Source organism: Cetorhinus maximus, chromosome 5 (genome assembly GCF_964194155.1).
Source record: "Cetorhinus maximus chromosome 5, sCetMax3.hap1.1, whole genome shotgun sequence".
Classification (NCBI taxonomy): domain Eukaryota; kingdom Metazoa; phylum Chordata; class Chondrichthyes; order Lamniformes; family Cetorhinidae; genus Cetorhinus; species Cetorhinus maximus.
Genome location: NC_135883.1, coordinates 170,014,905 through 170,039,524, shown reverse-complemented (window position 1 = coordinate 170,039,524; position 24,620 = coordinate 170,014,905). Strand labels below are relative to the sequence as shown.

Genomic DNA, 24,620 nt, shown 5'->3' with positions numbered 1-24,620 from the left:
CTTTATATAAATGATGAATAATAGGGGACCCAGCACAGATCCCTGTGGTACGCCACTAGCTTCCAGTCACTAAAGCATCCTTCTGTCAACACCCTCTGTCTCCTACAACTAAGCAAACATTTTCCCACAAAAAAGTGTGAAACGGCCAAATCATGAGCCCCCTGGAAGTCAAGGAGAATACAGGGTAAGATAAGGCAAGAAAGGAAAATTTATGGCAGAAACCATGAAGTCAATACTACAGAAACCAAGGGTATAAAAAGTGCAGGGGTGAAATCAAAGAGGAAACTAGAAAAGCAAAGAGAGGGCATGAATGAATATTAGCAAGCAAAATCAAGGTGAACCCAAGGATGTTTTATCAATACATTACGAGTAAGAGGATCAAAAAGGAAAGAGTCATGGCCATAACAGATCAAAAAGATAACCTATGTGTGGAGGCAGAGGATGTGGGCATGGTTCTTCAAGAATACTTTGCACATGTCTTCACAAAAGAGAGGAACAATACAGACATTGGAAGAGGAGTATGAAATATTGGATGTGATCAACATAGAGAGAGAGGAAGTATTAAGGGGATTAGCATCCTTGAAAGTGGATAAACCCCCATGGCCAGATGAAATGTATCCCAGGCTGTTAAAAGAAGCCAGGGAGGAAATAGCGGAGGGTCCGGCCATCATCCTCCAATCCTCGCTGAATACAGGTGAGGTACTGTAACATTGTACCTTTGTTTAAAAAGGGAGAGAGATAAACTAAATGATTACAGGCCAGTCGCTCTGGCCTCGGTGGTGGGCAAATTATTGGAATCAATTCTGAGGGACAGGATAAACTGTTACTTAGAAAGGCACAGATTAATCAAAGATGCCGGCATAGATTTGTTAAGGCGAAGTCGTGTCTGACTAATTTGATTGAATTTTTTGAGGAGGTAACAAGGAGGATTGATGAGGGTAGTACAGTTAATGTGATCTACATGAATTTTAGCAAGGCCACATGTTAGACTGGTTAAAAAATAAAAACCCATGGATCAAGGGGAATGTAGAAGGCTGGATACAACATTGCCTCAGTGGCAGGAAACAAAGGGTAATTGTTGACAGCTGTTTTTTCTTACTGGATGGCTGTTTCCAGTGAGGTTCCACATGGCTCAGGAGTAGGTCTCCTGCTTTTTGTGGTATCTATTAAATGATTTGGATGTAAAAACAGGGGGAATGATCAACACATTTGCAGGTATTACAAAAATTGGCCACATGGCTGATAACAAGGAGGATAGCTGTAAACTGCAGGAAGATGTCTAAGGACTGGAAAGGTGAGCTGAAAAGTGGCAAATGGAGTACACCTAGAGAAGTGTGAGATAATGCATTTGGAAGGGGGGTGGTGTCAAACACGGCAAAGGAATACTCAATAAATGGGAGAATACTAAAAGGTGTAAAGGAAGTGAGGGGACGTTGGAGTGAATGTCCACAATCACCAGGCGGAAGTAGCTATGACTTTCTTTGACTCAGTATCTCCACTTAACACATCCAGCTGTGAAGGAGGTATTAGCTGGAATGCCTTTGTCGTGGTGTTTCACTTTGACGTCCAGGCCAGAGTTTGTTGTCAAGCTTTGTCCTCATATCGATAATGTGTGGAGTCTGGGAGCTAGTTATTGTAGCTGCGGGAATTTTGACTGTTTTATACAGCAACGAGTCGCGCCTCTGCATTGGTCTCGCCGAGAACATCACCACATGCTGGCATTGATGTGGTCGATGACTAAAGACAATTGGGAAAGAATAGCCACAATTTTTTAAGCCTCAGGGTTGCCACCTTTATGGGAAATGTATAATTCTTGACATGGGATGGTCGGCGAGTATCTGCCTATGTACAGTTGCTGCAAAGCTGCCTGGCGGCCGAGGGACAAGTGTCCTCAACCTTTCGAGCAGTCATGAGGAAATAAAACATCGATGACCATCAACTACTAGCCCAGCACCCATCAAGAACAGTACCAAGGATGCAAGTTGGGGGAGGGGGTCCCCTCCAGAGCTGGGGTGGCTGTCCTGATACACAGTCACTAGTGATGGTGGCAGGATTGGTTCACGTGAATCAAGAGACTTTCTCTGACATGACACCCATTAGACAAGCCCCAAAGGATTGGGTAAGGACCAACGCAAATCCCCAGGTACATTGGGTCAGATATCTTATGTTACTTTACGGATGTTATGTTCCTGTTGTTGCTTGAATTCTGTTGTATCTTTAACTAATGTAATATCATATCAAATTATTAAATCATGCGTAAACATCTTCAGACAATCGAGAAACCAACCAGAACTACCTCCATTCTCTGTGGCATGATTTCATTGATTGGCTGATCCGGCAGAATGAATGGTCGTATTGTATAAGATCTGCCCTGGTCCTTTGCATAGTTGTGGTTGTGGTCATTGTTAGAGGTAGTTTCTTTGATGGGTGACATAAAGGCTCAAAATATGCACTCCCGGGCATTATATTCTAGCAGGACAGGTAGATATGGTGGTTAAGAAGGCATACGGAATCCTTTCATTTATCAGCTGAGGTATAGAATATAAGAACAGGGGACTACATAAAATATTAGTTAGGCCACACCTTGAGTAATGTGTGCAGTTCTGGCCACCTCATTACAGAAAGGATGTAATTGTACTAGAGAGGGTACAGTGGAGATGTACAAGGATGTTTCTGGCACTGGAAAATTCCAGTTATGAGGAAAGATTGGATAGGCTGGGGTTGTTTTCCTTGGAACAACGGAGGCTGAGATTTGACTGAGAGTTACAAAATTGTGAGGGGCCTGGATAGAGTGGATGGGAAGGGCCTATTTACTTTAGCAGAGAGGTCAGTCACTAGGGCCATTCATTTAAAATGATTAGTAGAAGGATTAGAGGAGAGATGAAGAAAAATGTTTTCACCCAGAGGATTGTCAGAGTCTGGAACACACTGCCTGAAAGTGCAGTTGAGGCAGATGCCCCTAACTCATTTAATAGATGTCTGGATATGCACCGGAAGTGCTGTAACCTGCAGGGCTATGGGCCGAATGCTGGAAAGTGGGATTAGTGTGGCTTACTTTTTAGCCGACACAGACATGATGGGCCAAGTGACCTCTTTCTGTGCTATAAACTTTCTATGATTCCACACTGCTCATGCAGGTTATTCACTGTTTTTAATTTAATGGTAAATAGTGTATTTGGTTCCAATTGCAGGTGCTACATCAGCTTAGCTCAAGCTTTGTGGATGAATATGGGAGCTGCCCCTGCTGGACCTGCTGGTACAGGCAAAACAGAGACTGTGAAGGACATGGGCAAAGCACTTGGAAAATATGTTGTTGTGTTCAATTGTTCCGATCAAATGGATTTCAGAGGATTAGGCAGAATCTACAAAGGTATGAAAGCGCAAAAGTGAACTGTCATATGTAAAGTGAAGGCTTATTAGAATCAGAACAGGATTAAGAGTAGGAATAGGCTTGAGGAACCCTCAAGCTTGGGTCCACAATTTAATAAAATCATGGATGATCCTCAACCTCAACTTCACTTTTTCACCAAATCCTCATATTCCTCGACTCCCTTAGAGTCCAAATTTCTATCAATATCCATCTTTTATATACTCATCAACTGAGCATCCACAGCCCTCTGATTTAGAGAATTTCAAAGATTCACAACTCTGAGTGACTAAATTTCTCCTCATCTCATTTTAAAATGTCTGCCCCTTATCCTTGGACTACACTCGTTAGTTCTCATCTCTGTACCCAGATGAAATACCCTCTCAGCATCTGCCCTATCAAGGCCACTCAAAATCTTATATGTTTGAATGAGATAACCTTTCATTTCTTAAACTCTAGAGATATAGGCCCATTCTAATCAACCTGTTGTCATGGGGTAATCCTTTCATCCCAGCATTCACCTGCCTGCTAGTGTATGCAGCTTTACTGGCTTCTATGACATGTGTGTATATAATTGAAATTTAAAATTGACTTCTTTAAGCAAAATAAAAGTTTCTATATGCTTTTGTGATTTTACACTATAAATGGCCAAACAGCATGAAAAAGCACCTTTTCCTACATCAGAAAAAAATATCTGATTTTACCATTCTTTGCTGCTTGGGAATTCCCATTTTGGAAAACCGCTAAAACTGAACTTCTGGAGCCATGGGGATAGGACATCACAATGATAATTTAAAGGGGATTCCCTACTTCCCACCTAACTTTCCTGGCAAAACATTCATGTCGCTCCAGTACAAGTGTACCCAACATAAATGGTCAACTTTTAGGCACTTGTCAACCTGACAGTCTGTACAGATTTCAAGCACAGGCCAAAATTTTCCCTGCAAAACTTTATCAACAGTCAAAAGTCCTTAATGTTTCTATGCTCTAAAATGCACTCAAGTAGCATAGGAATACTGTCACTCTAAAATTCCGTCCCTTCCTCTGAAAGCCTCACCTTAACTTTTAATTCCCTATGAATAGCCCAAGTGTTCAGAACTCACTTCTTATTGCCCAGTGGTATTTCAGCTGCTGAGAGAATTTTACTGCTCCTAGTATAGTTCTCCATCTCCATTCCCTTAATTTCAAGGAACACAGACTTGAAAGTTTGTGGTAAACATCTAGCTGGACCACCTAAGGACTATTAAGGCCTGCCTTTCTCTGTCAAAAACATCACATTATCCCAGGATTACCCTGGAATCCTGCGCTACACACACAATCTTCTTAAACCCCTCTCCATTGTTTGTGCTCCCACCACCTTCACCCCCCAACCCCCAAGCCCCCAATCACCCTGAGGAGGCAGTGGTGTAGAGGTATTGTTGCTGGGCTAGTACTGTAGAGACCCAGGGTAATTTCCTGGGTTTGAATCCCACCATAGCAGATCTGGAATTAAATGACCATGAAACTGTTGTCAATTGTTGTAAAAACCCATTTGGTTCACTAATGTCCTTTAGGGAAGGAAATCTGCTGTCCTTACCTTGTCTAGCCTACAGGTAACTTCAGACCCACTGCAAAATGTAGTTGACTCTTAAAAATGCCCTCTGAAATGGCCTAGTAAACCACTCAGTTTCAAGGGCAATTAGGGATGGGCAATAAATGCTGGCCCAGCCAGCGACACCCACATCCCTTGAACAAATATATATATGAAAAAAATGTGAGAAGTTAATTAATAGTAAGTATGTTTAATTGTATTCAGTAAGTGGGCATTAACTGGGCATTCACTTGAGCCCTATATAAATAGATAGCTACCAGGGATTTGGAGAGCAGTGTCCCATGCAATACAGTGTTAAGTTCATTAATGTTTCAGGCCAATCACATTGAATCAGAACTGAATAAAAAATAGGAATGTAAGAGTTTGAAGTCAATAGAAGATGAAATTTCACCTCCTCCATTCTCACCGCCCAAGACCCCAAACACCCCTTCTAAGTGAAACAGTGATTTACTTGTACATCTTCTAATTTAATATAATGTATTCGCTGTTTACAATGTGGTTTCCTTTACATCGCGGAGTAGTATTTTCCTTTGGGACCTTGTTAAATGATCCTTACTAATCTTACTTGACTTGTCTGCAGTCTTGGACACAGTCGACCACACATCCATCTTCTCTCCTCTCTTTCCAGCTGGTAGCACTGCTTTGGCCTGGTTCCATTCTTATCTATCCAGTGTCCTCCTATTTCTATAAAAGCAAAATACTGCAGATGCTGGGAATCTCTAAAATGAAACCAAACCCTGGTTTCACCTTTCTTAACGCACAAATAAAAACAATAACTTAAACATAAAGCCATATCTTGTTCTGAACACCCACAAATACAAATATCACTTCCTTAAAACTATATCTAGTTAGGACCATAGAAAAGTTACAGCACAGAATGAGGCCATTCGGCCCATCTTGTCCATGCCTGCCTGAGGACACCCAGGTGCCCTTTCTAATCCCACCTTCCTGCACCCAGCCCATAGCCCTGCAGCTTACAGCATTTAAGGTGCAGATCCAGGTACTTTTTAAAAGAATTTAGAGTTTGTGCCTCTGCCACCAACTTGGGCAGCGAATTCCAGACACCCACTACCCTCTGCGTAAAAAAGTTCTTCATGTCCCCCCCCACACCTTCTGCCACTTACCTTGAATCTATGTCCCCTGGTTCTAGAATTCTCCACCAAGGGAAACAATTTTATCCTGTCCACTCTATCTATTCCCTTCATAATTTTGTACACCTCAATCAAGTCACCTCTCAGCCTTCTTTGTTCGAAGGAAAATAACCCCAACCTATCCAATCTTGCCACGTAGCTACACTTTTCTAACCCTGGCAACATTCTTGTAACCTCCTCTGCACTCTCTCCAGAGCTATTACGTCCTTCTTGTAATGTGGTGACCAGAACTGCGCACAATATTCCAGTTGTGGCCTCACCAGTGTTTTATACAATTCAAAGATTATATCCTTACTTTTATATTCTATACCTCTGCCAATGAAGGAGAGCGTTCCATATGTCTTCTTTACAATCTTGTCTACTTGAACTGCTGCCTTCAGGGACCTGTGTACTTGTGCGCCAAGATCTCTCACTTCATCTACCCCTCTTATTATATTCCCATTTATTGTGTGATCACTGTAACCGTTTGACCTCCCTAAATGTATGACCTCACACTTCTCTATGTTAAAATCCTACTGCCACTTTACCGCCAATCCACAACCCATCTATATCATTTTGGAGATTATGGCTATCCTCTACACTATCCACTACTCGGCCAACCTTTGTGTCATCTGCAAATTTCCCAATTATGCCCCCCAAGTTCAGGTCCAAATTGTTAATATATAACACAAACAGCAAGGGTCCCAACACCGAGCCCTGTGGAACGCCACTTGAGATAACTTCCATTCGCAAGGGCATCCATCGACCATTACCCTTTGTTTCCTTTTATCCAGTTTGCCGCATTACCCGGAAACCCATGGGCTTTTACTTTCCTGACCGATCTGCCATGTGGGACCTTGTCAAATGCCTTGCTAAAATCCATGTACACAACTTCCACTGCACTACCTTCATCAACCCTTCTTGTTACTAATTGTTCTTAACAAGTGTCTCACACTTTGCACACACCACAATGTTGAGCTTACCTAAAACTCTGCAGCTTATATCTAAACACAGACCAAGTGCCATTCACCCATCATTCCTCTGCTTGCTGACCAACATTAGCTCTTGGTTTGGTAAAGCTTTGGTCATAAAATTCTCAACATTTTTTTCAGATTATCTAATGGGCTTTCCCCTTCAAATCTCTGAAATTTTATCTAGTTTACAACCCTCCAAGTTCCCAGTCCTCCTTCAATTCTGGCCTCTTGAGCATTGCTAATTTTAATCACTCCTCCATTGGCAGCTGTAGCTTTAGTTGCTTAGGCCCTAAACTTTGAAATTCCCTTCCTAAACCTCTCTGCTTCCACTGGTCTCTCCTCTATAAAAATGTTCCTTAAAACATACCTCTATTTTGTTTGCTGATGCACCTGTGAAGTGTCTTGGGATATTTTACTAAAGTAATGGTGTTTTTATTAATCAATTCCAAATGCTCTAAACAGCTAAGTTGAAATTAAATGATCAGATGGAATGTCAACTAATTAAAGGTTTTTACTGATGAGAAACTAGTTACTAAATGTTATTAACTTATTTTATAAATTAACTTTATACTATAGTGGTTGGTGCTTTTGCATTTTTTAGGTTTGGCACAATCTGGTTCTTGGGGCTGCTTTGATGAATTTAATCGAATTGAACTCCCTGTATTATCTGTAGCAGCGCAACAAATTTATATTATTCTCATGGCAAGGAAAGAAAGGAAGAAAGTATTTATCTTCACGGATGGAGATAGTGTATCACTTAATCCAGAGTTTGGCATATTTATCACAATGGTAAGTAAGTGAAGGGGATGTTGAAAGGCTAAAATATGATACAGCTTGAATGAGTTTTCTTTGCTCTGTCTAATTCAGGTATATCTTGAAATAACAAACAGAAAGTGCTGGAAAAGCTCAGCAATTCTGGCAACACCTGTGGACAGGAAATCAAAGTTAACTTATTGGGTCAAATATGACTCCAAATCAAACTGTTTCTAGTTTATTCTGTGTGTGTCTGTGGGAGGGACCTGCCTCTCTGAACCCCTATTGCTAGGCAACAGCCCAGTTTCTCTACTCTTGTGTTTGCTTTAGCTCAGTTTAGAGCCGTAAAACACTCATTAGAAATGCAGGCACTTTTTAAAGTGAAAGTAAAATTCAATTTGACCTTTCTTAGTGCACAGATACAGAAATACAAATCAAACTTAAATATTAAAGCTAAAACTCATTCCTAACACCCACAAATACAAATTACTTAAACTATCTCTGTTTCCTAACAATGATCACTGGAAGCTGGGCTGTCTGCTGTCTATAAGACACATGTACTGTGGCAATGTCCTTTACCCATATGGATTATCCTGTGTCTGACTGCAGGGTGCCTGTTGGTTTACATGGACTGTGTAATTACTGTGAACATTAGAGTATAAGAAAGCTTTTGTAACTTGCGTTATCCTTACAAATCTGTATATATCTGTAAAGGTATAGTTGTGGGTGAAATGGTAGTGTAATAAAGTTCATCTTTTCTTGTTAAATAAATGTTTTATTCTTTTGTTAAAAGTTCTTTAGCTGTCTTATGTGACTGTGTTCAGTAGCCCCTCTCCACATATCTAAACAAACAAATTAAAAGTTAGGATCTATCAAGCTGTGTTCCACTCTCAGATCAGGCTTGTCCAGTGATAACCTCAGCTGGGATCTTAACATCAAAGTGACAGGTGAAGGCTCTAGTCATCTGGGCTGAGACTGGTTACAGAAAATCAAGCTCAACTGGTCTGAAATATTTCACTTGAGAACAGGAGGAGTCCCTGAATTGCTAAGGGAATACGACAGTGTATTTCGTGACGAATTAAGGAAGTTAAAAGGCTTGCAAGCAAAAATATATGTGGATTCTCAGGCGACACCCCATTTCTTTAAGTTCAGACCTGTGCCTTATGCCTTAAAGGAGAAGGTGGATGCAGAACTGTGCAGGTTAGAAAAGCTAGGCTTCATCCAACCAATCCAATTTTTGGAATGGGCAGCACCCATAGTCCTAGTGGTGAAGCCTGACCAAACTATATGCATTTGTGGGGACTATTAATTGACCATGCACTAGGCAGCCAAGCTAGATAAATATCCTATCCCGAGGATAGACAACTTAAATGCAAAGTTAGCTGGATGCAAATCCTGTACAAAACTGGACATGAGCCATGCTTACCAACAGCTAGAGCTGGTTGGCATGTCTAGAGGATACTTAAACATCAACATGCACAAGGGTCTGTATAATATACTCGCTTACCCTTTGGAGTATCGTCTTCATGTGCAATCTTCCAAAAGACAATGGAGAGTCTTTTGCAAGGACTTCCCCGGGCGGTAGTATACCTAGATAATGTTCTGATTACAGGGTCAGCTGAAACCGAGTACTTGGCCAACCTGGAAGGGGTGCTAAGAAGACTCTTGGAAGCCAGCATATGATTAAAGAAAATGTACATTACAAGTGCCAGAAGTTACTTACTTGTGTCACAGGGGATGCCATGGGTTTGCATCTGGCAGAAAGGAAGGTTTAGGCAATCAAAGATGTGTCCTCTCCATTCAGTGTGACTGAACTCAAGTCTCCTTATTGTGTGGGAGCTGCGTTATCACACAGAATGGAAGATGGATCAGAAAGGCCAATTGGCAATGTCTCCAGAACACTCTCTGCAGCCAAGACAGGTCATTTCCAACTAGAAAAGGAAGGTTTATCAGTGATATTTGGAGTGAAGAAATTCCACCAGTATCTGCATGGGGATCACATTTCACCATTGTGTCAGACCATAAACAACTACTGGATTTATTCAGTAAGGATAAGGACATTCCACCAATAACATCAGCAAGAATTTAACATTGGGCTTTGATATTATCTGCATGTGATTATACCTTTAAGCACTGTCCTGGCTTGCAAATTGCACATGTGGACACACTCAGTCATCTCCCATTACCAGATAGAATTGTACATGCTCCAGTGCCACAAGAAGTTGTGTTTGTACTGAATTTCTTGGATTCTTTGCCTGTGTGCGCGAAACAAATGAGAAATTGGGTGAGCAGAGATCCGATTTTGTCAAAAGTCAGAGACCTTGTATTGCAAGGGTGGACAAATTTACCAGTGTCTGCAGAGATGAGACCATTCCATGCCCAAAAAACAAAGTTAAGTTGTCAAGATAGAATCTTGTTGTGAGGTTCAGGAGTCATCGTCCCTTAGCAAGGGAACCACTCTTGACAGAGCTCCACAGTGTGCATCCAGGCAAATCAAGGATGAAAATGCTTGTGTGAAGCTATGTCTGGTGGCCAGGCATTGACAGTGATATTGAAAGCACGGTCAAGCACGTCTCCATTGTCAGCAACAACAGAAGTTGCCTATTTCAGCTCGACTGCACCTGTGGGGGTGGCCTAATCGACCCTGGGTTAGACTACATATTGATTATGTAGGATCATTCTTAGGTACCATGTTTTTATTGATCGTAGATGCGCATTCTAATTGGATGGATGTATATGAAGTCAGGTCACCGAAATTGAGTGCAACTATCGAAGAGCTGTGTCATAGTTTTCGTATACATGGCCTACCAGAAGTTATTGTTTCTGATAATGGTACAGACTTTACCAGTACAGAGTTTCAGAGATTTATGAGTTTAAATGGAATCAGACATAGTAAAACAGCACCATACCATCCCTCATCAAATGGTTTAGCTGAGAGAGGTGTGCAAACTTTCATATCTGGAGTGAGGTGTGCAAACTTTCATATCTGGAATGAAAAGGTTACCAGAAGGTACTTCAGAAACTCGTCTGGTGTCAATCCTTTTTGTAGGCTTTGTTGCAGTTTTGATGCAACTAAGTAGCTCATTTCGAGGGCATTTGAGAGTCAACCACATTGCTATGCATCTGGAGTCACATGTATGCCAGATCAGATAAGAAAGCAGATTTCCTTCCCTAAAGGCCATTAGTAAACCAGATGGGTTTTTACGACAATTGACAATGGTTTCATGGTTACCACTAGATTAGCTTTTAATTCCAGAGTTATTAGCTGAATTTAAATTCCGGCAGCTGCCTCGGTGAGATTCAAGCCCACGTCCCCAGAGCATTAGTCCAGTGACATTGCCACTACACCGCCTCCCCCAAATGCAATTATATTGTTCCTTAAGTAAGGAGACCAAAACTGTACACAATACTCCAGAGATGGTCTCACTAAGGCCCAGGTGCAGCTGTTGCAAAGGTTCCCTACATTTATACTCCCCCTGCAATAAATGTCAACATACTGTTTGTCTTCCGAATCAGTTGCTGTACCTGCACGTTAACTTTTTATGATTCATGTACCAGGACATCCAGATCCATCTGTACTGGAAAGTTCTGAAGTCTCTCTCCATTTAAATAATATATTGCTTTTCGCTTCTTCCTGACAAAGTGGACAAGTTCACATTTTCCCACGTTATATTCCATCTGCCAAATTTTTGGCCACCCACTGAACCGACCTGTATCCCTTTCAGACTCCTTATATTCTCTTCACAACTTACTCTCCTAACTATCTTTGTCATATCAGCAAATTTAGCTACCATACATTTGGTCCCTTCATCCAAGTCATTGATATAGATTGTTGCAAACAGTTGAGGCCCTGTAGCACTCCACTCGTTACAGCTTGCCAACCTGAAAATGACCCATTTATCCCTACTGTCTACTTCTTCTTTGCTAACCAATCCCATATCAGGGAAAGTCAACCTGATTTTATGAAGGGAAATTCATGTTTAACTGAATCATTGGAGTTCTTTGAGGAAGTAACAAGCAAGGTGGTTATAGCAGAACCTCTAGGTGTGGTGTAGATAAGATGCTACATCAAAAGGTTACTACACAAATAAGAGCTCATGGTGTAGGAAGTCACAAAGTCGGTTACTTGTGGTCTCGTTACCAGGAGGTCAGTTTGCTGTATTGGTGGACTCGAAGCAGGCTTGGAGACCTTGGGCAGAATTTTCCCATTGGCATGCGGGGCAGGCCCCGAACGCCAACGCATAAAATAACGTACGGTGATGTCGGGCATGTGTCCCGACGTCACCACGCGCCATTGTGATATTTGGGAAGGCAGGTGCACTATAAGTTCGGATGCGCGCCCGCCATCAAGTAATGGGCCAGTTAAGGCCCTTGAGGTAACAATTAAATTTGATTTTTCGCAGCCCGTGTGATCTTCAGGACATCGCACGGGTGCAATGGGCAGGCAGGTAGGAGACAATAGCATAAACCTCATCCACGGCAGGATGAGAGGGGTGAGTGGGGTCGCGAATGTGATCTTTCAGGTATTTAAGTGTGAAAGTTACTGATACTTGCTTGTATGACCAGGAATACTTCGAATCTCATACCAACCGCTAGGACAGGGGTAAAAGTCTTGGTCAGGACTCTACCATAAAGGTCATTTTTGGGGCCTGCAGCTTTCAGGAAGCCTTCCCTTAGCCTGGGAATGGGAGTTGTGTTCTCCACTAGAGGCACCTCCTCAGAGGAGGAAGGGAGGGCCAGAAGGGGGAGGAAGCCAGGAGTCCACATTCAGCCTCCAGGGCAGCCACCTTTGGGAGGAGAGGCGCAGGCACAAGGGGTGCAGAGCCAACAGGAAGTGCAAGGCAGAAGGGGCCACAGAAGATGCCAATATCCTGCTGCCAGGGTATACAGGTGGCGAAGCAGCTACCTCAATATGTAGGAGGTGCACTGCCGAAGGAGGCTCCTTCTCTCAAGGGAGACAGTCACCTCCATCTGTCAGATGATAGGCCCTGAGATCTCTGCAAACTGTGGTTGGGCACCCCATGCCAGTGGCTTTAAAGGTCACAGTTGCCCTCAACTTCTATGCCTCCGGCTCTTTCCAAGGGTCGGTGGATGATCTCTGTGGAGTCTCCAAATCAACTGTCCACACTTGTGTCAAGCAGGTGACAGATACTCCATTCAGGCATGCATTGGCTTTCATCCACTACCGCTGGGACGAGGCCAGGCAGACAGAGGGAGCCAGAGGTTTCGCAACACTTGCTGGCCTCCCTCGCATCCAGGGTGCAATTGAGTGCACACATGTGGCCATCAAGGCGCCACTGGGTGAGCCCGGTGCCTTTCTCAACAGGAAGGGATTCCACTCCTTGAACATGCAGATAGTGTTTGATCACAAGCTGCAGGTTCTGCAAGTCTGTGCAAGGTACCCAGGCAGCTCTCAGGACGCTTATATACTCAGACACTCCCAGGTGCTGAGGCTCTTCAGTGCTCCTGCCCAGCTGGATGGATGGCTGCTGGGTGACAAGGGCCATTCCCTCAAAGGTGGCTCATGACTCCTCTCCACCATCCAAGAACAGAGGCTGAGCAGCAATACAATAGGAGCCACACCTCTACAAGGGCTGTGGTGGAGAGAACCAACGGTCTTCTCAAGATGCGCTTTCAATGCCTGGACCGCTCAGCTGGCGCACTCCAATACTCCCCAAATCGTGTGTCACTGATAGTGGTTGCATTCTGTGTTCTCCACAATCTGGCACTGGAAAAGGGTGATGCAGTGGACGAGGAAGACATAGACGCAGTTGATCCGGATGCATACGATGAGTCCTGCAGTGAGTCCGAGGATGAGTCCACACAGGAGAACACTGAGGGGGTTGACGCTAACCCAGGGAGGCAGGGACACCTGGGAGGCTTTAATCCAAAGAACCTTCAGCTAGCCCACCACAGATGGGCCTTCAATACACGCCAGGGCTGCAGGCTCCACACTTGATACCTGAGTGCTAAATCAGCCTGGATACTAACATTAACTGAGGCCCTAGTCAATAAAGCTCTATGTCAAACAACTTACTCAAAACATCATGGGTTCCCGTCCACTTACAAAAGTAAGGAATTACCCTGAGGCATGGCAACATGTCAAAATTTATTGAGAGAACAAATGTAACTTCATAAAGCGAAAAAAAAACGGTGTTGGACATCACACCAAGTCTTCCAGAAAGTACTATGGGCAAACATAAAAGCATCAGTGAGAAACCTGTGATGTGCCTAAGGTGCCTTAAATTTATGCTTATTGGTGCTATGTCTAGCTGCTGTCCCCTCACTGGCACTGGCATCTGAGGCAGCCTGCTTCACTGTGCTGTCCTGTTGGCCTCGATGACCTTGGTGGATGTCCTCTGGCTAATGGAGCCTTTGATGGGAGGGAGCGGCCAGTTCCACAGCTGGCTTCTCCCCAGTCGCCGCAGCCTCATTGGATGCCACGGTCACTGGCAGAGGGACGGAGGAGCTGCTGCCCTCATCTGGAGCACCCTGAGAGGAGCCCGCAGAGATGACAAGCAGCTGCTGCGCCAACGTGAGGTCGCTTCAGACCTCCCCACTCACTGTAGATGGATGGACACCAGGCTGTGATACTTGGTGCCCAAACCATCTCCCACACTGGCACTGACCAGCTAAGGCCAATGCTGCTGTAAGGACTTGCAGGCCTGAGCGCAACCCCAGGAGGCCCTGTTTGGTCTCCTGGAGGAGCCTCTCCATGGGAGTTGCCACTGTCTCCATGGAGGAAGCATGGCGCTCAGCCATAAGGCTCATTACATTGGTGATACTCTGCGTGGACTCCTCAAGCACGGGCACCATGTCACGCATAGCCTCATGTATCTCCGCCAGATCGTCCCGCATACCCTACTGCACTTCCAGCGTTTGCTGCCTCACGGACTACTCCAGAGGCACATCATCAGCCACTGACCGAGCATGTACCTAGTCCCCAGCAGCCCTCTGACTGCTGGGGCCCTGGGAACTCTATGTCTCTGTCTGCACCTCAAGCGCATGTGAAGTGCCCTCACCACCATGCCCTGGGACACTAGCCGAATATCTAATTCTCACTGAGGTGCTAGTATCTGCGCTGGTGCCTGGCTGGCAGAGATGGTGTGACACTGGTGAGTGGATTTGATCTGGGGCTTCAGGGGTGAGAGGTGGGCCCTCTGCCTCCTCCTCCGGGTCCAGCTATGGTGATGCTGAAAGGAAGAAAAAGGACATTTGATTAGTTACAGTGTAGACAATGTCAACTTGCATGCCGCTCCCCTGGATTATTATATTATATGCACATCCCTCCATAATCAATGGTCACCCATGTTGCTAACTTCAATCACTGAGCATTCAGCAGTGCCATGGTTCCTGTGACGCACATGTTGACCTGAGTGCTTGCCAAACATACCTCTCCATGGCATCCCAGCCTCACTGCTACTGGTGGACCTGGGGGCATGGTGCCTCTCCAGATCCATGACTTGCTGCCTGTAAGCCGTTAGGATGGCCAACCAGGCCTGGCCTCCACCAGTCCGCATTAGTTCAGAGGCATTGTGTGCAGTCTTCTCCTGAAAAGGAGAGAGGAGCATTGATTAGTTCAGCCTGCACCTGAATTCCCATCGCATCCCTGCCAACCCAGTCAGAGTGGGATATTGCAGGACTCCAGTTCTTCATTACCCCACAGCTGCTGCACACTCACCCAAAGAAGCCAGGGCTGACCTCTCCACCCCTCCCCATTGCCTAAACGCTGCCTCCTTCACATGTGGCACCATAAGGTGTCACTTTGGAGGCACAAGCACGTGGAGCGCAAAGACCAGCAGATAGATTGGTGCCCCGCCAATTGGAAGCTCCCCTCCCAGCATGTTAGCACCCTGACTTTGGCATACTTCACAGTTCCAGCGTTATGCCTAGGTGCAGATCCTTGACTTTCACGCCCATTCTATACTCTGGGTGTCAGTGTCACACATGCTGCGGATACAGAACACATCCTAGCTCAGCCCTCTCAGGGTGAACTGGGCATGGGCAATATCTGCTGGCACACCCAGTGAGGGATACATACCGTGAGGGATTCCATGCCATTACTGTAGAGTTTCCGGGGGGTGGGAGGAAGGGGGGCGGGTTGGGAGGAAAGAGTGGCGACTGCATTATGTGACTTGAGGCAACATGGTACTCACCCTTCCTGAGTGCAAGACATTGTTGAATTTTTTTGCGGCACTAGACACATGTGCGCCGCACCACATCATGGGAGCTAACACTCTTGGCCACCTCTTCCCACGCACGTTTCGTCAGGTGGGGAGGCCTCCGCCTCCCATCCCTTGGAAGAAGGACCTTGCTCCGCGCTGCCACCTCCTGCAGGAGGGCAGCTAGGCATCTGTTGGGAAAAACGAGGGGCACACTGCCCCGCTGGCCTACTCTCTGGCCTGGCCTGCCCCGACGGCCTATCCTCCAGACTTGCATCAGGCACATTGCCCCCCTGATGTGCTCTTCTGCCGGCCATTGTGAGCAGCCTTGCAAAGGCTGCCAGGTCTTCATTTAAACAAGCAGCCGTGTTGCCATTGGACCCGGAGGTCTGAGCGCGCCTGCTGCCGCCTGCCCACTCCCGCTATCCACAGGAGTCGTGAACTATGCTGGGCGGGCCTTAATTGGCTTGCCCATGTAAAATGGTGGCGCCGACCCGATCGGGGGTGGTGATCGGGTTCGCGCCTGCCCGCTCCCGCATGGCCCACCCGACATGGGGAAAATTCTCCCCCAGTCTATCCCTTACACCCTTTTTAAATAATGGTACAATGTTCGCAGACCTCCAATTCTCTAGGACCTCACATGCATCTAATGAGGATTGGAAAATGATCCTCAGAGCATCCGCTATTTCCTCCTTGGCTTCCTTCAACAGCCTGGGATACAATCCATCCAGCCCTGGTGATTTATCCACCTTCAAGGACACCAGTCCCTCCTGTACTTACTCTCTCTCTGTGCTTATTGTATCTAATATTTTACACTCCTCTTTAATTAGAATGTCTGCATCATCCCTCTCCTTAGCGAAGACAGAGACAAAGTACTCATTGTTAACCTTGCTCACATCTTCTGCATCAACCCACAAGTTACCATGTACATCTGATAGGACCTTCTCTTGCTCTTAATGTACTCATAAAACATCTTAGGATTTTCTTTGATTTTACCTGCCAACATGTTTTTGTATCGTGTCTTTGCTTTCCTAATTTCCATTTTTACTTCACCCCTGCACTTTCGATACTCCTCTAGGCTTTCTACAGTATTAAGTCTTTTGTGACTGTCATAAGCTTTCTTTTTCTGCTTTTTCTTGGTCTGTATGCTTCTGGATAAACAGGGGGGCTCTAGATTTGGCAGTACCACCCTTTTTCTTTGGAGGGACATGTTTACTGTATCCATAGAATCTCACCTTGAATGTCTGCCACTGATTTGACACAGTTTTTCCTTCTCATAGCTATATCTAGCCCACTCTCTCCAGCTCACCTCTCAGCTTTGTAAAATTTGTCTTCCCCCAATTTAGAACTTTGCAAAACTCAGAACATAATGGGCTGAATCTTCCCAGATTTACACTAAGTGCGATAGTGGGCGGATAAAACGATATTTTACCTGCTGGCCGCAATGGTGGGTTTTCACGCCGAATTGTCTCAAACACCCCTGGTCACTTAGGCATTCCCAGGAAACACGCCGTTTCCATGGCGGGCTCTCATTTGCCCGCCACACCATTACCTCGCCACTTCATCACACCAGGCAGCACATTTAAAATGCAGCCGCACCCAGTGCTTCCAGCCCAGGATTGCAGCAAAGAAGACATGGCCCCGAAAGGCAAGAAGACTGCAGCCCTCGAGCACCTTTTGGACTCTGTGGAGGCCTTCTGTGATGTCCTCCACCCTTACTCTGGTCACGTGAGGGGCAGCAATATTACCACTCCGGCTTGGTAAGCAATGGCAGTGGTGGTCAGTGCCAATGTTGCACAGAAGAGGTTGGCCATCGAATGCAGATGGAGGATGAATGATCTCAACCGTGCAGCCAATGTATAGCAACTATCTCATCATCTGTGCAGCCACAGTATGGCAACCATCTCATCACTCTAAACTCAAACTCAAGCCCATTACACATTCATTGGCATCTCATTCACTGCCAGCTCAAGGGACATCACCACCCATTCTCACACACATATACCTTCACATGTCCATCTGGCCTCATCTTATCTGGAGACTGCTTCCTCAACCTTCAACACCTTGCAGCCACTTGCACAGAATAACATGTGCCCCTCACACACACCCTGGGTCACCCTCCTTCCCCAGTACACCTTTAGTCCTGCAGCCTCTTCCTTTGCCTCAGGCCACTTCTCGCCCTTCCCCAACCAGACCTTGCCCTGTAGCCGTTGAAAAGCCACCCACATATGGCTGATCTGGTAGGTACAGACCTGCCGTGAGCCCCCTTAAAAGTGATGTGGTGCGGTCTCTGAAGCCTGGTGTTGATGACTGCGAGTGCTGACCGAGGCAAAGTAGCAAAAAAACCTTGAAGTCCTGAGCGAAGTGCTTCCCGCCAGGTGCACGTCACTTATGTGCTGTTGTGAAACATGTCAGCGGGTTTTCCCACCGACTTGGGCGGGCGATCCAGTGGGCGGGGATGAGTCCGGCAGGCTGGCCTTACAATGATAAACTGATGTATGACAATGAGATTCCTGACATCTGATGCCAGGAAATGTGGCCCGCCATCGGCGGGCTGAGCAGACGATTGCAAACTGGTTTCATGCCTTTATGAAACTGATCCCACCATATTGTCCGCTCACACCACCAAACATGCCTGATACCAGCGAGCAAGGAAAATCCCGGCCAATGTCTAATATTAGATCTGATTCCATGGTTGGGCAGTACTTGCTCAATCCTGAATATGCTTCGAATTATGCTAACAGCCAATTTAAGATGATAAGTTGGGCTCTCAATGTGGCTGATTTATGAATGCTAAAAGCTACATATATTCATACACAAGGCCCTGTCTTTTGCAAACAGAAAGAATATGCCCAGGCAATGTGCCTTTTACAGCTGAACAAAAGCTTGGGGGCAACTGTTCCCTGGTGCTTTCCCCATGGCAATGCCTTGACCAGAGTTGACTTGCCTGGTTTGAATTTAAACAAAATCTTGGGGATAACTATTCGTTTTGCATCCTCCATGACAAGCCTCTACCAGAGTCCACTTTCCAACCTACCAAGACCCTTTTTTCGTGCAGTATAAATTGTTGGTCCCTTTGGAATTTGCTATTCTTATGATTCTGTCCTGATGAGCGCAAGAGAAAAGCTTTCGACAGCAAATCTCTTTCGGCAATACTCAAGTTCTGTACTATCAAGCAGATTTAGGTTAAGTGAGTGGGCAAAAAAATTGGCAAATGGAGTATAATATGGGAAAATATGAACTTGTCCACCTTGGCAAGAAGAATATATAAGCAGCATAGTATTTAAATGGAGAGACACTGCAGAACTCTATAGTACAAAGAGATCTGGGCGTTCTGGTACATAAATCACAAAATGTTAGTGACCAGGTATAGCAAGTGATGAGAAAGTGTAATGGAATATAAAAGCAGGAAGTGTTGCTATGGTTGCATAGGGCCTCAATGAGACCACATTTGAAGTATTGTGCACAGTTTTGGTCTCCTTAAGAAAGGATATAATTATAGGAGAAGCAGTTCAGATAAGGTTCACTCGACTGATTCCTGGGATGAAGGGGTTAGCTTATGAGGAAAGGCTGGGCTTATACCATTAGAGTGTAGAAGAATGAGAAGTGATCTTATTGAAACATGTAAGATCCTAAGGGGACTTGATAGGTTGATGTCATAATTATGGTTTTGTTAAATGTTGGACTGTACCTTTAAGAATCGTCCTGCGATGTAAGATCACATGATCTGTATAAGCCAATGTGTTAACGGCATGGGCTACCTCCTCAGTCAGTGTAGAGATAGAGATGGAGTTGAAAGCACAGGTGTAGTTGTTGCTGGCTGCATTGTAAATAAACCTAATGTTTCCACTTAGAAAGTTGTCTGCAGATCAACTCTATTACAAATAGGTGACAAGGCCACATTACAACAGGTGGATGCTGAGAAGATGTTTCCCCTTGTGGGAGAGTCTAGAACTAGGGGGTGCAGTTTAAAAATTAGGGGTCATCCATTTAAGATGGAGATGAGGAGAATTTGTTTTCTCTCAGTGTCATTAGTCTGTGGAATTCTTTTCCTCAAGATATCAATGGAGGCTGGGTCATTGAATATAAAGAAAAATAAGGTGGGCCCATCACAGCTCCCTGCTTTCTTGTCTATGATCTGTCTAGGCTGTCCTTTCAGAGCAGGCAAGAAAGATAAAAACCTTTATTTATTTATTCTGACCTTCACTCAAATTAGGAATGGGTAAATTGAGGAATTTCATACAAACAAGCCTTTTCAATTATCTTTCTGTCCAACATTACCGTAAGTCTTTTATCTCTTTTCTCCCTTTCAGAATCCTGGATATGCAGGACGCCAAGAACTGCCAGAAAATCTAAAAATTCAATTTAGAACAGTAGCCATGATGGTGCCAGATAGACAGGTGAGAGGAATTGTTCAAAATCTGAAGTGTTACATAAAATCCAAAACGTAAACTCAAATGAAGTTCTAATTCAAATCCATTGAATCTATATCTACACAGACAACAGGATAAACACGTTTACACAGCAAAATGTTATAATTGTTTACTGGAACCAAGTCTGCAAGTACTGACAGAGCAGACTTAAGCATTGACAATGTGTGCAATCATAGGATTTTAGAATAATACAGCACGAAGGAGACTTTTCAGACCATTGAGTCTGCACCAGCGTTTTCAAAGAGCAATAGTCCCACTCACCCTCTTTTTATATTTTTTTGAATTGTTTTTCTCTTTCAACTATTTACCCTTTTTGAAAACTACTGTTGATTGCGTCTATCGCCTTATCATGTGACACATTCTAAATTTTCAGTTCATTGGGTAAAGCATTTTCCTTGCGTTGTTTCCTTGTGTTCTTTTGCTGATCACCTCACAACTGTTTCACCTTATAATTGACTCTTCAGCCGTTGACAATTGTTTCTTTTTATTTATTCTATCTGAACTCTTCCTGATTTTAAACACCTCTATCAAATTGTCTTCTTGCCTTCTCTTCTCTTAGGAAAGTATTTACTGTTGAATAACTCAGCAACGACATAAGAATCCTGCTTCCGCGTTTCCCAGCCAGAGAGGGCAGGCAAATGAAGTGCCAAATCTGACAAAGGAATTTTTCTAGTTAAAGGGAACATAGCAGAGGTCAGAATGGCTGAACTTTCCATTCACAGAATCACAGAATTGTTAGGATGCATAAGGAGACCATTTGGCCCATCGTGCCTGCACCAGCTCTCCAAATGAGCATTCTGACTTAGTGCCATTCTCCTGTCTTTTCCCCGTAACCCTGCACATTGTTTCTATTCAAATAATGATCTAAAGCCCTCTTGAATACCTCGATTGAACCTGCCTCCACCAAACTTCCAGGCAGTACATTCCAGACCCAAACCACTCGCTGTGTGAAATTTTTTTTTCTCACAACATGTTTGCTTCTTTTGCAAATCAGTTTAAATCTGTGCCCTCTTGTTCCTGACCCTTTGACGAGCAGGAACAGTTTCTCCCTATCTACTCCATCCAGCCCCCTCATGATTTTGAACACCTCTATCAAATTTCCTCTTAGCCTTCTCCTCTTCAAGGAGAGCAGTTCCAACCTCTTCTGCACTCTCTCCAATGCGTTCACACCTTTCCTGTAGTGTGACACCCAAAACTGTATACAATACTCCAGCTGAGGTCTAACTAGTGTCTTATATAAACTCATCATAACCTCCCTATTCTTGTGTATACTCCTATTAATAAAGCCCAATATACTGTATGCTTTAGTAACTGCTCTCCACATGTCCTGCCACCTTCAATGATCAATACACATAAACACCCAGGTCCCTCTGTTCCTGCACATCTTTAAGAATTGTACCCCTTACTTTATATTGCCTCTCCATGTTCTTCCTACCAAAATGCATCACCTCACACTTCTCCACATTGAACATAAACTGCCACCCATCTGTCCACTCCACCAACTTGTCCATGTCCTTTTGAAGTTCTAAACTGTCCTCCTCACAGTTTACAATGCTTCCAAGTTTCATATCATCTGCAAACTTTGAAATTGTCCCCTGTACGCCAAGATCTCGATCATTAATATATATCAGGAAAAGCAAGGGTTCCAACACCGACCTCTGGGGAACTCCAGAACAAACCTTCTCCAGCCCGAAAAATATCCATTGACCATTTCTCTCTTTCATATTTTTCAGTCAGTTATGTATTCATGTTACTACTGTCCCTTTCATTCCATGAGCTATAACTTTTCACAAGTCTGTTGTGTGGCACTGTATCGAATGCCTTTTGAAAGCCCATAAATACCACATCAACAGCATTACCATCTTCTACCCTCTTACCTCTTCAAAAAACTCAAGCTACTTAGTTAAACATGATTTCCCCTTTAGAAACCTATGCTGGTTCTTCCTAATCAATCCACATTTTTCCATGTGACTACTAATTCTATCCTGAATAATTGTCTCTAGAAGCTTCCCCACCACCGAAGTTAAACTGACTGGTCTGTAAATGCTGGGCTTATCCTTACAGCCTTTTTTGAACAAGGGCATAATGTTTGCAATTCTCCAGTTCTCTGGCACCTCCCCTGTATCTAGGGAACACTAAAAGATTATGGCCAGTGCCCCTGCAATTTCCACTCAACTTCCTTGGATGCATCTCATCCAGTCCCAGTGCCTTGTCAAGTTTAAGCCCCGACAGTTTATCCAATACTTCCTCCTTATCAATTTTGAACCCTTCTCGTGACAGAGTTTCCTCCACTGTCACTGTGACCCTGGTACCATTTACATCCTTGGTGAAGATAGGTGCAAAGTATCCATTTAACACCTCAGCCATGGTCCCTTCATCCATGTGTAAATTCCCTTTTCGGTCCCTAATCGGACCTATTTCTCCTTTTACTATTTGTGTGCCAATAGATTTGTGTATACCCTCTTACTATTTGTGTGCCGATAGAAGGCTTTGGGATTCCCCTTTATGTTGGCTGCCAGTCTTTTCTGACAATTACTTTTTGCTTCTCTTATTTGCTTTTTCACCTTTCCTCTGAACCTTCTGTATTCCTCTTGGTTCTCAATTCTGTTTTCTACCTGACACCTGTCATAAGGACACTTTCTTCTTTATCTTAATTTCTATCACCTTTTTAATCCAGGGAGCTCGAGATTTGTTTCCCCTACCTTTCCCTTTTGTGAAAATATACCTTGACTGTGCCTGAACCATTTCTTCTTTGAAGGTAACCTATTGTTCAACTAGTTTTTCCCACCAACCATTGGTCCCAGTCTATCAGGCCCAGCTCTGTTCTTGCCCCACTGAAGTCAGCTCCATTCTTGCCCCACTGAAGTTGGCTCTCCTCCATCCAGTTAATTATTCTTACTCTGGATTGCACATTGTCCTATTCCACCGTCATCCCAAATGTTACGATACAATGATCGCTGTCTCCTAAATGTTCCCCCGTTGACACTTGACCTACTTGGCCATAAGACCATAAGACATAGGAGCAGAAATTAGGCCATTCGGCCCATCGAGTCAGCTCCGCCATTCAGCCATGGCTGATAAGTTTCTGAACCCCATTCTCCCGCCTTCCCCCCAAAACCTTTGATCCCCTTACCAATCAAGACCCTATCTATCTCGGTCTTAAATACACTCAATGACCTGGCCTCCACAGCCTTCTGTAGCAATGAATTCCACAGATTCACCACTCTCTGGCTAAAGAAGTTTCTCCTCACCTCTGTTCCAAAAGGTCTTCCCTTTACGCTGAGGCTGTGCCCTCGGGTTCTAGTCTCTCCTACTAATGGAAACATCTTCCCCACGTCCACTCTATCCAGGCCTTTCAGTATTCTGTAAGTTTCAATCACATCCCCCCTCATGCTTCTAAACTCCAACGAGTATAGACCCAGAGTCCTCAAACGTTCCTCATATGTTAAGCCTTTCATTCCTGGGATCATTCTCGTGAACCTCCTCTGGACCCTCTCCAGTGCCAGCACATCCTTCCTGAGATACGGGGCCCAAAATTGCTCAGAATATTCTAAATGTGGTCTGACCAGAGCCTTATAAAGCCTCAGCAGCACATCCCTGCTTTTATATTCTCGTCCTCTCGAAATAAATGGCAACATTGCATTTGCTTTCTTAACTACCGACTCAACCTGCAAGTTAACCTGAAGAGAATCCTGGACTAGGACTCGCAAGTCCCTTTGCACTCCAGATTTCTGAATTCTCTCCCCATTTAGAAAATAGTCTATGCCTCTATTCTTCCTACCAACGTGCATGACCTCACACTTCCCCACGTTGTATTCCATCTGCCACTTCTTTGCCCACTCTCCTAACCTGTCCAAATCCTTCTGCAGCCTCCCCGCCTCTTCAATACTACTTGTCCCTCCACGTATCTTTGTATCATCTGCAAAGTTAGCCAGGATGCCCTCAGTTCCTTCACCTAGATAATTAATGTATAAAGTGAAAAGTTGTGGTCCCAACACTGACCCCTGCGGAACTCCACTAGTCACCGGCCGCCACCCTGAGAAGGACCCACTTATCCCCACTCCCTGCCTCCTGCCAGACAGCCAATCTTCTATCCATGCTAGTACCTTGCCTCTAACACCATGGGCTCTTATCTTACTGAGCAGCCTCCTGTGCGGCACCTTGTCAAAGGCTTCTGGAAGTCCAAGTAGATAACATCCATTGGCTCTCC

General features: G+C 44.6%; 1 protein-coding gene across 1 annotated transcript in view; it reads left to right on the top strand.

The window, feature by feature from the left end:
* Positions 1–24,620, top strand: part of LOC144681152 (dynein axonemal heavy chain 8-like) — a 1,929,890-nt gene that overhangs the window by 1,043,654 nt on the left and 861,616 nt on the right. The window contains exons 41-43 of the mRNA XM_078542879.1: positions 3,192–3,370; positions 7,664–7,851; positions 20,291–20,377. Of these exons, the coding sequence (XP_078399005.1) occupies positions 3,192–3,370; positions 7,664–7,851; positions 20,291–20,377 (454 nt within the window). The remainder of the gene's footprint in view (positions 1–3,191; positions 3,371–7,663; positions 7,852–20,290; positions 20,378–24,620) is intronic.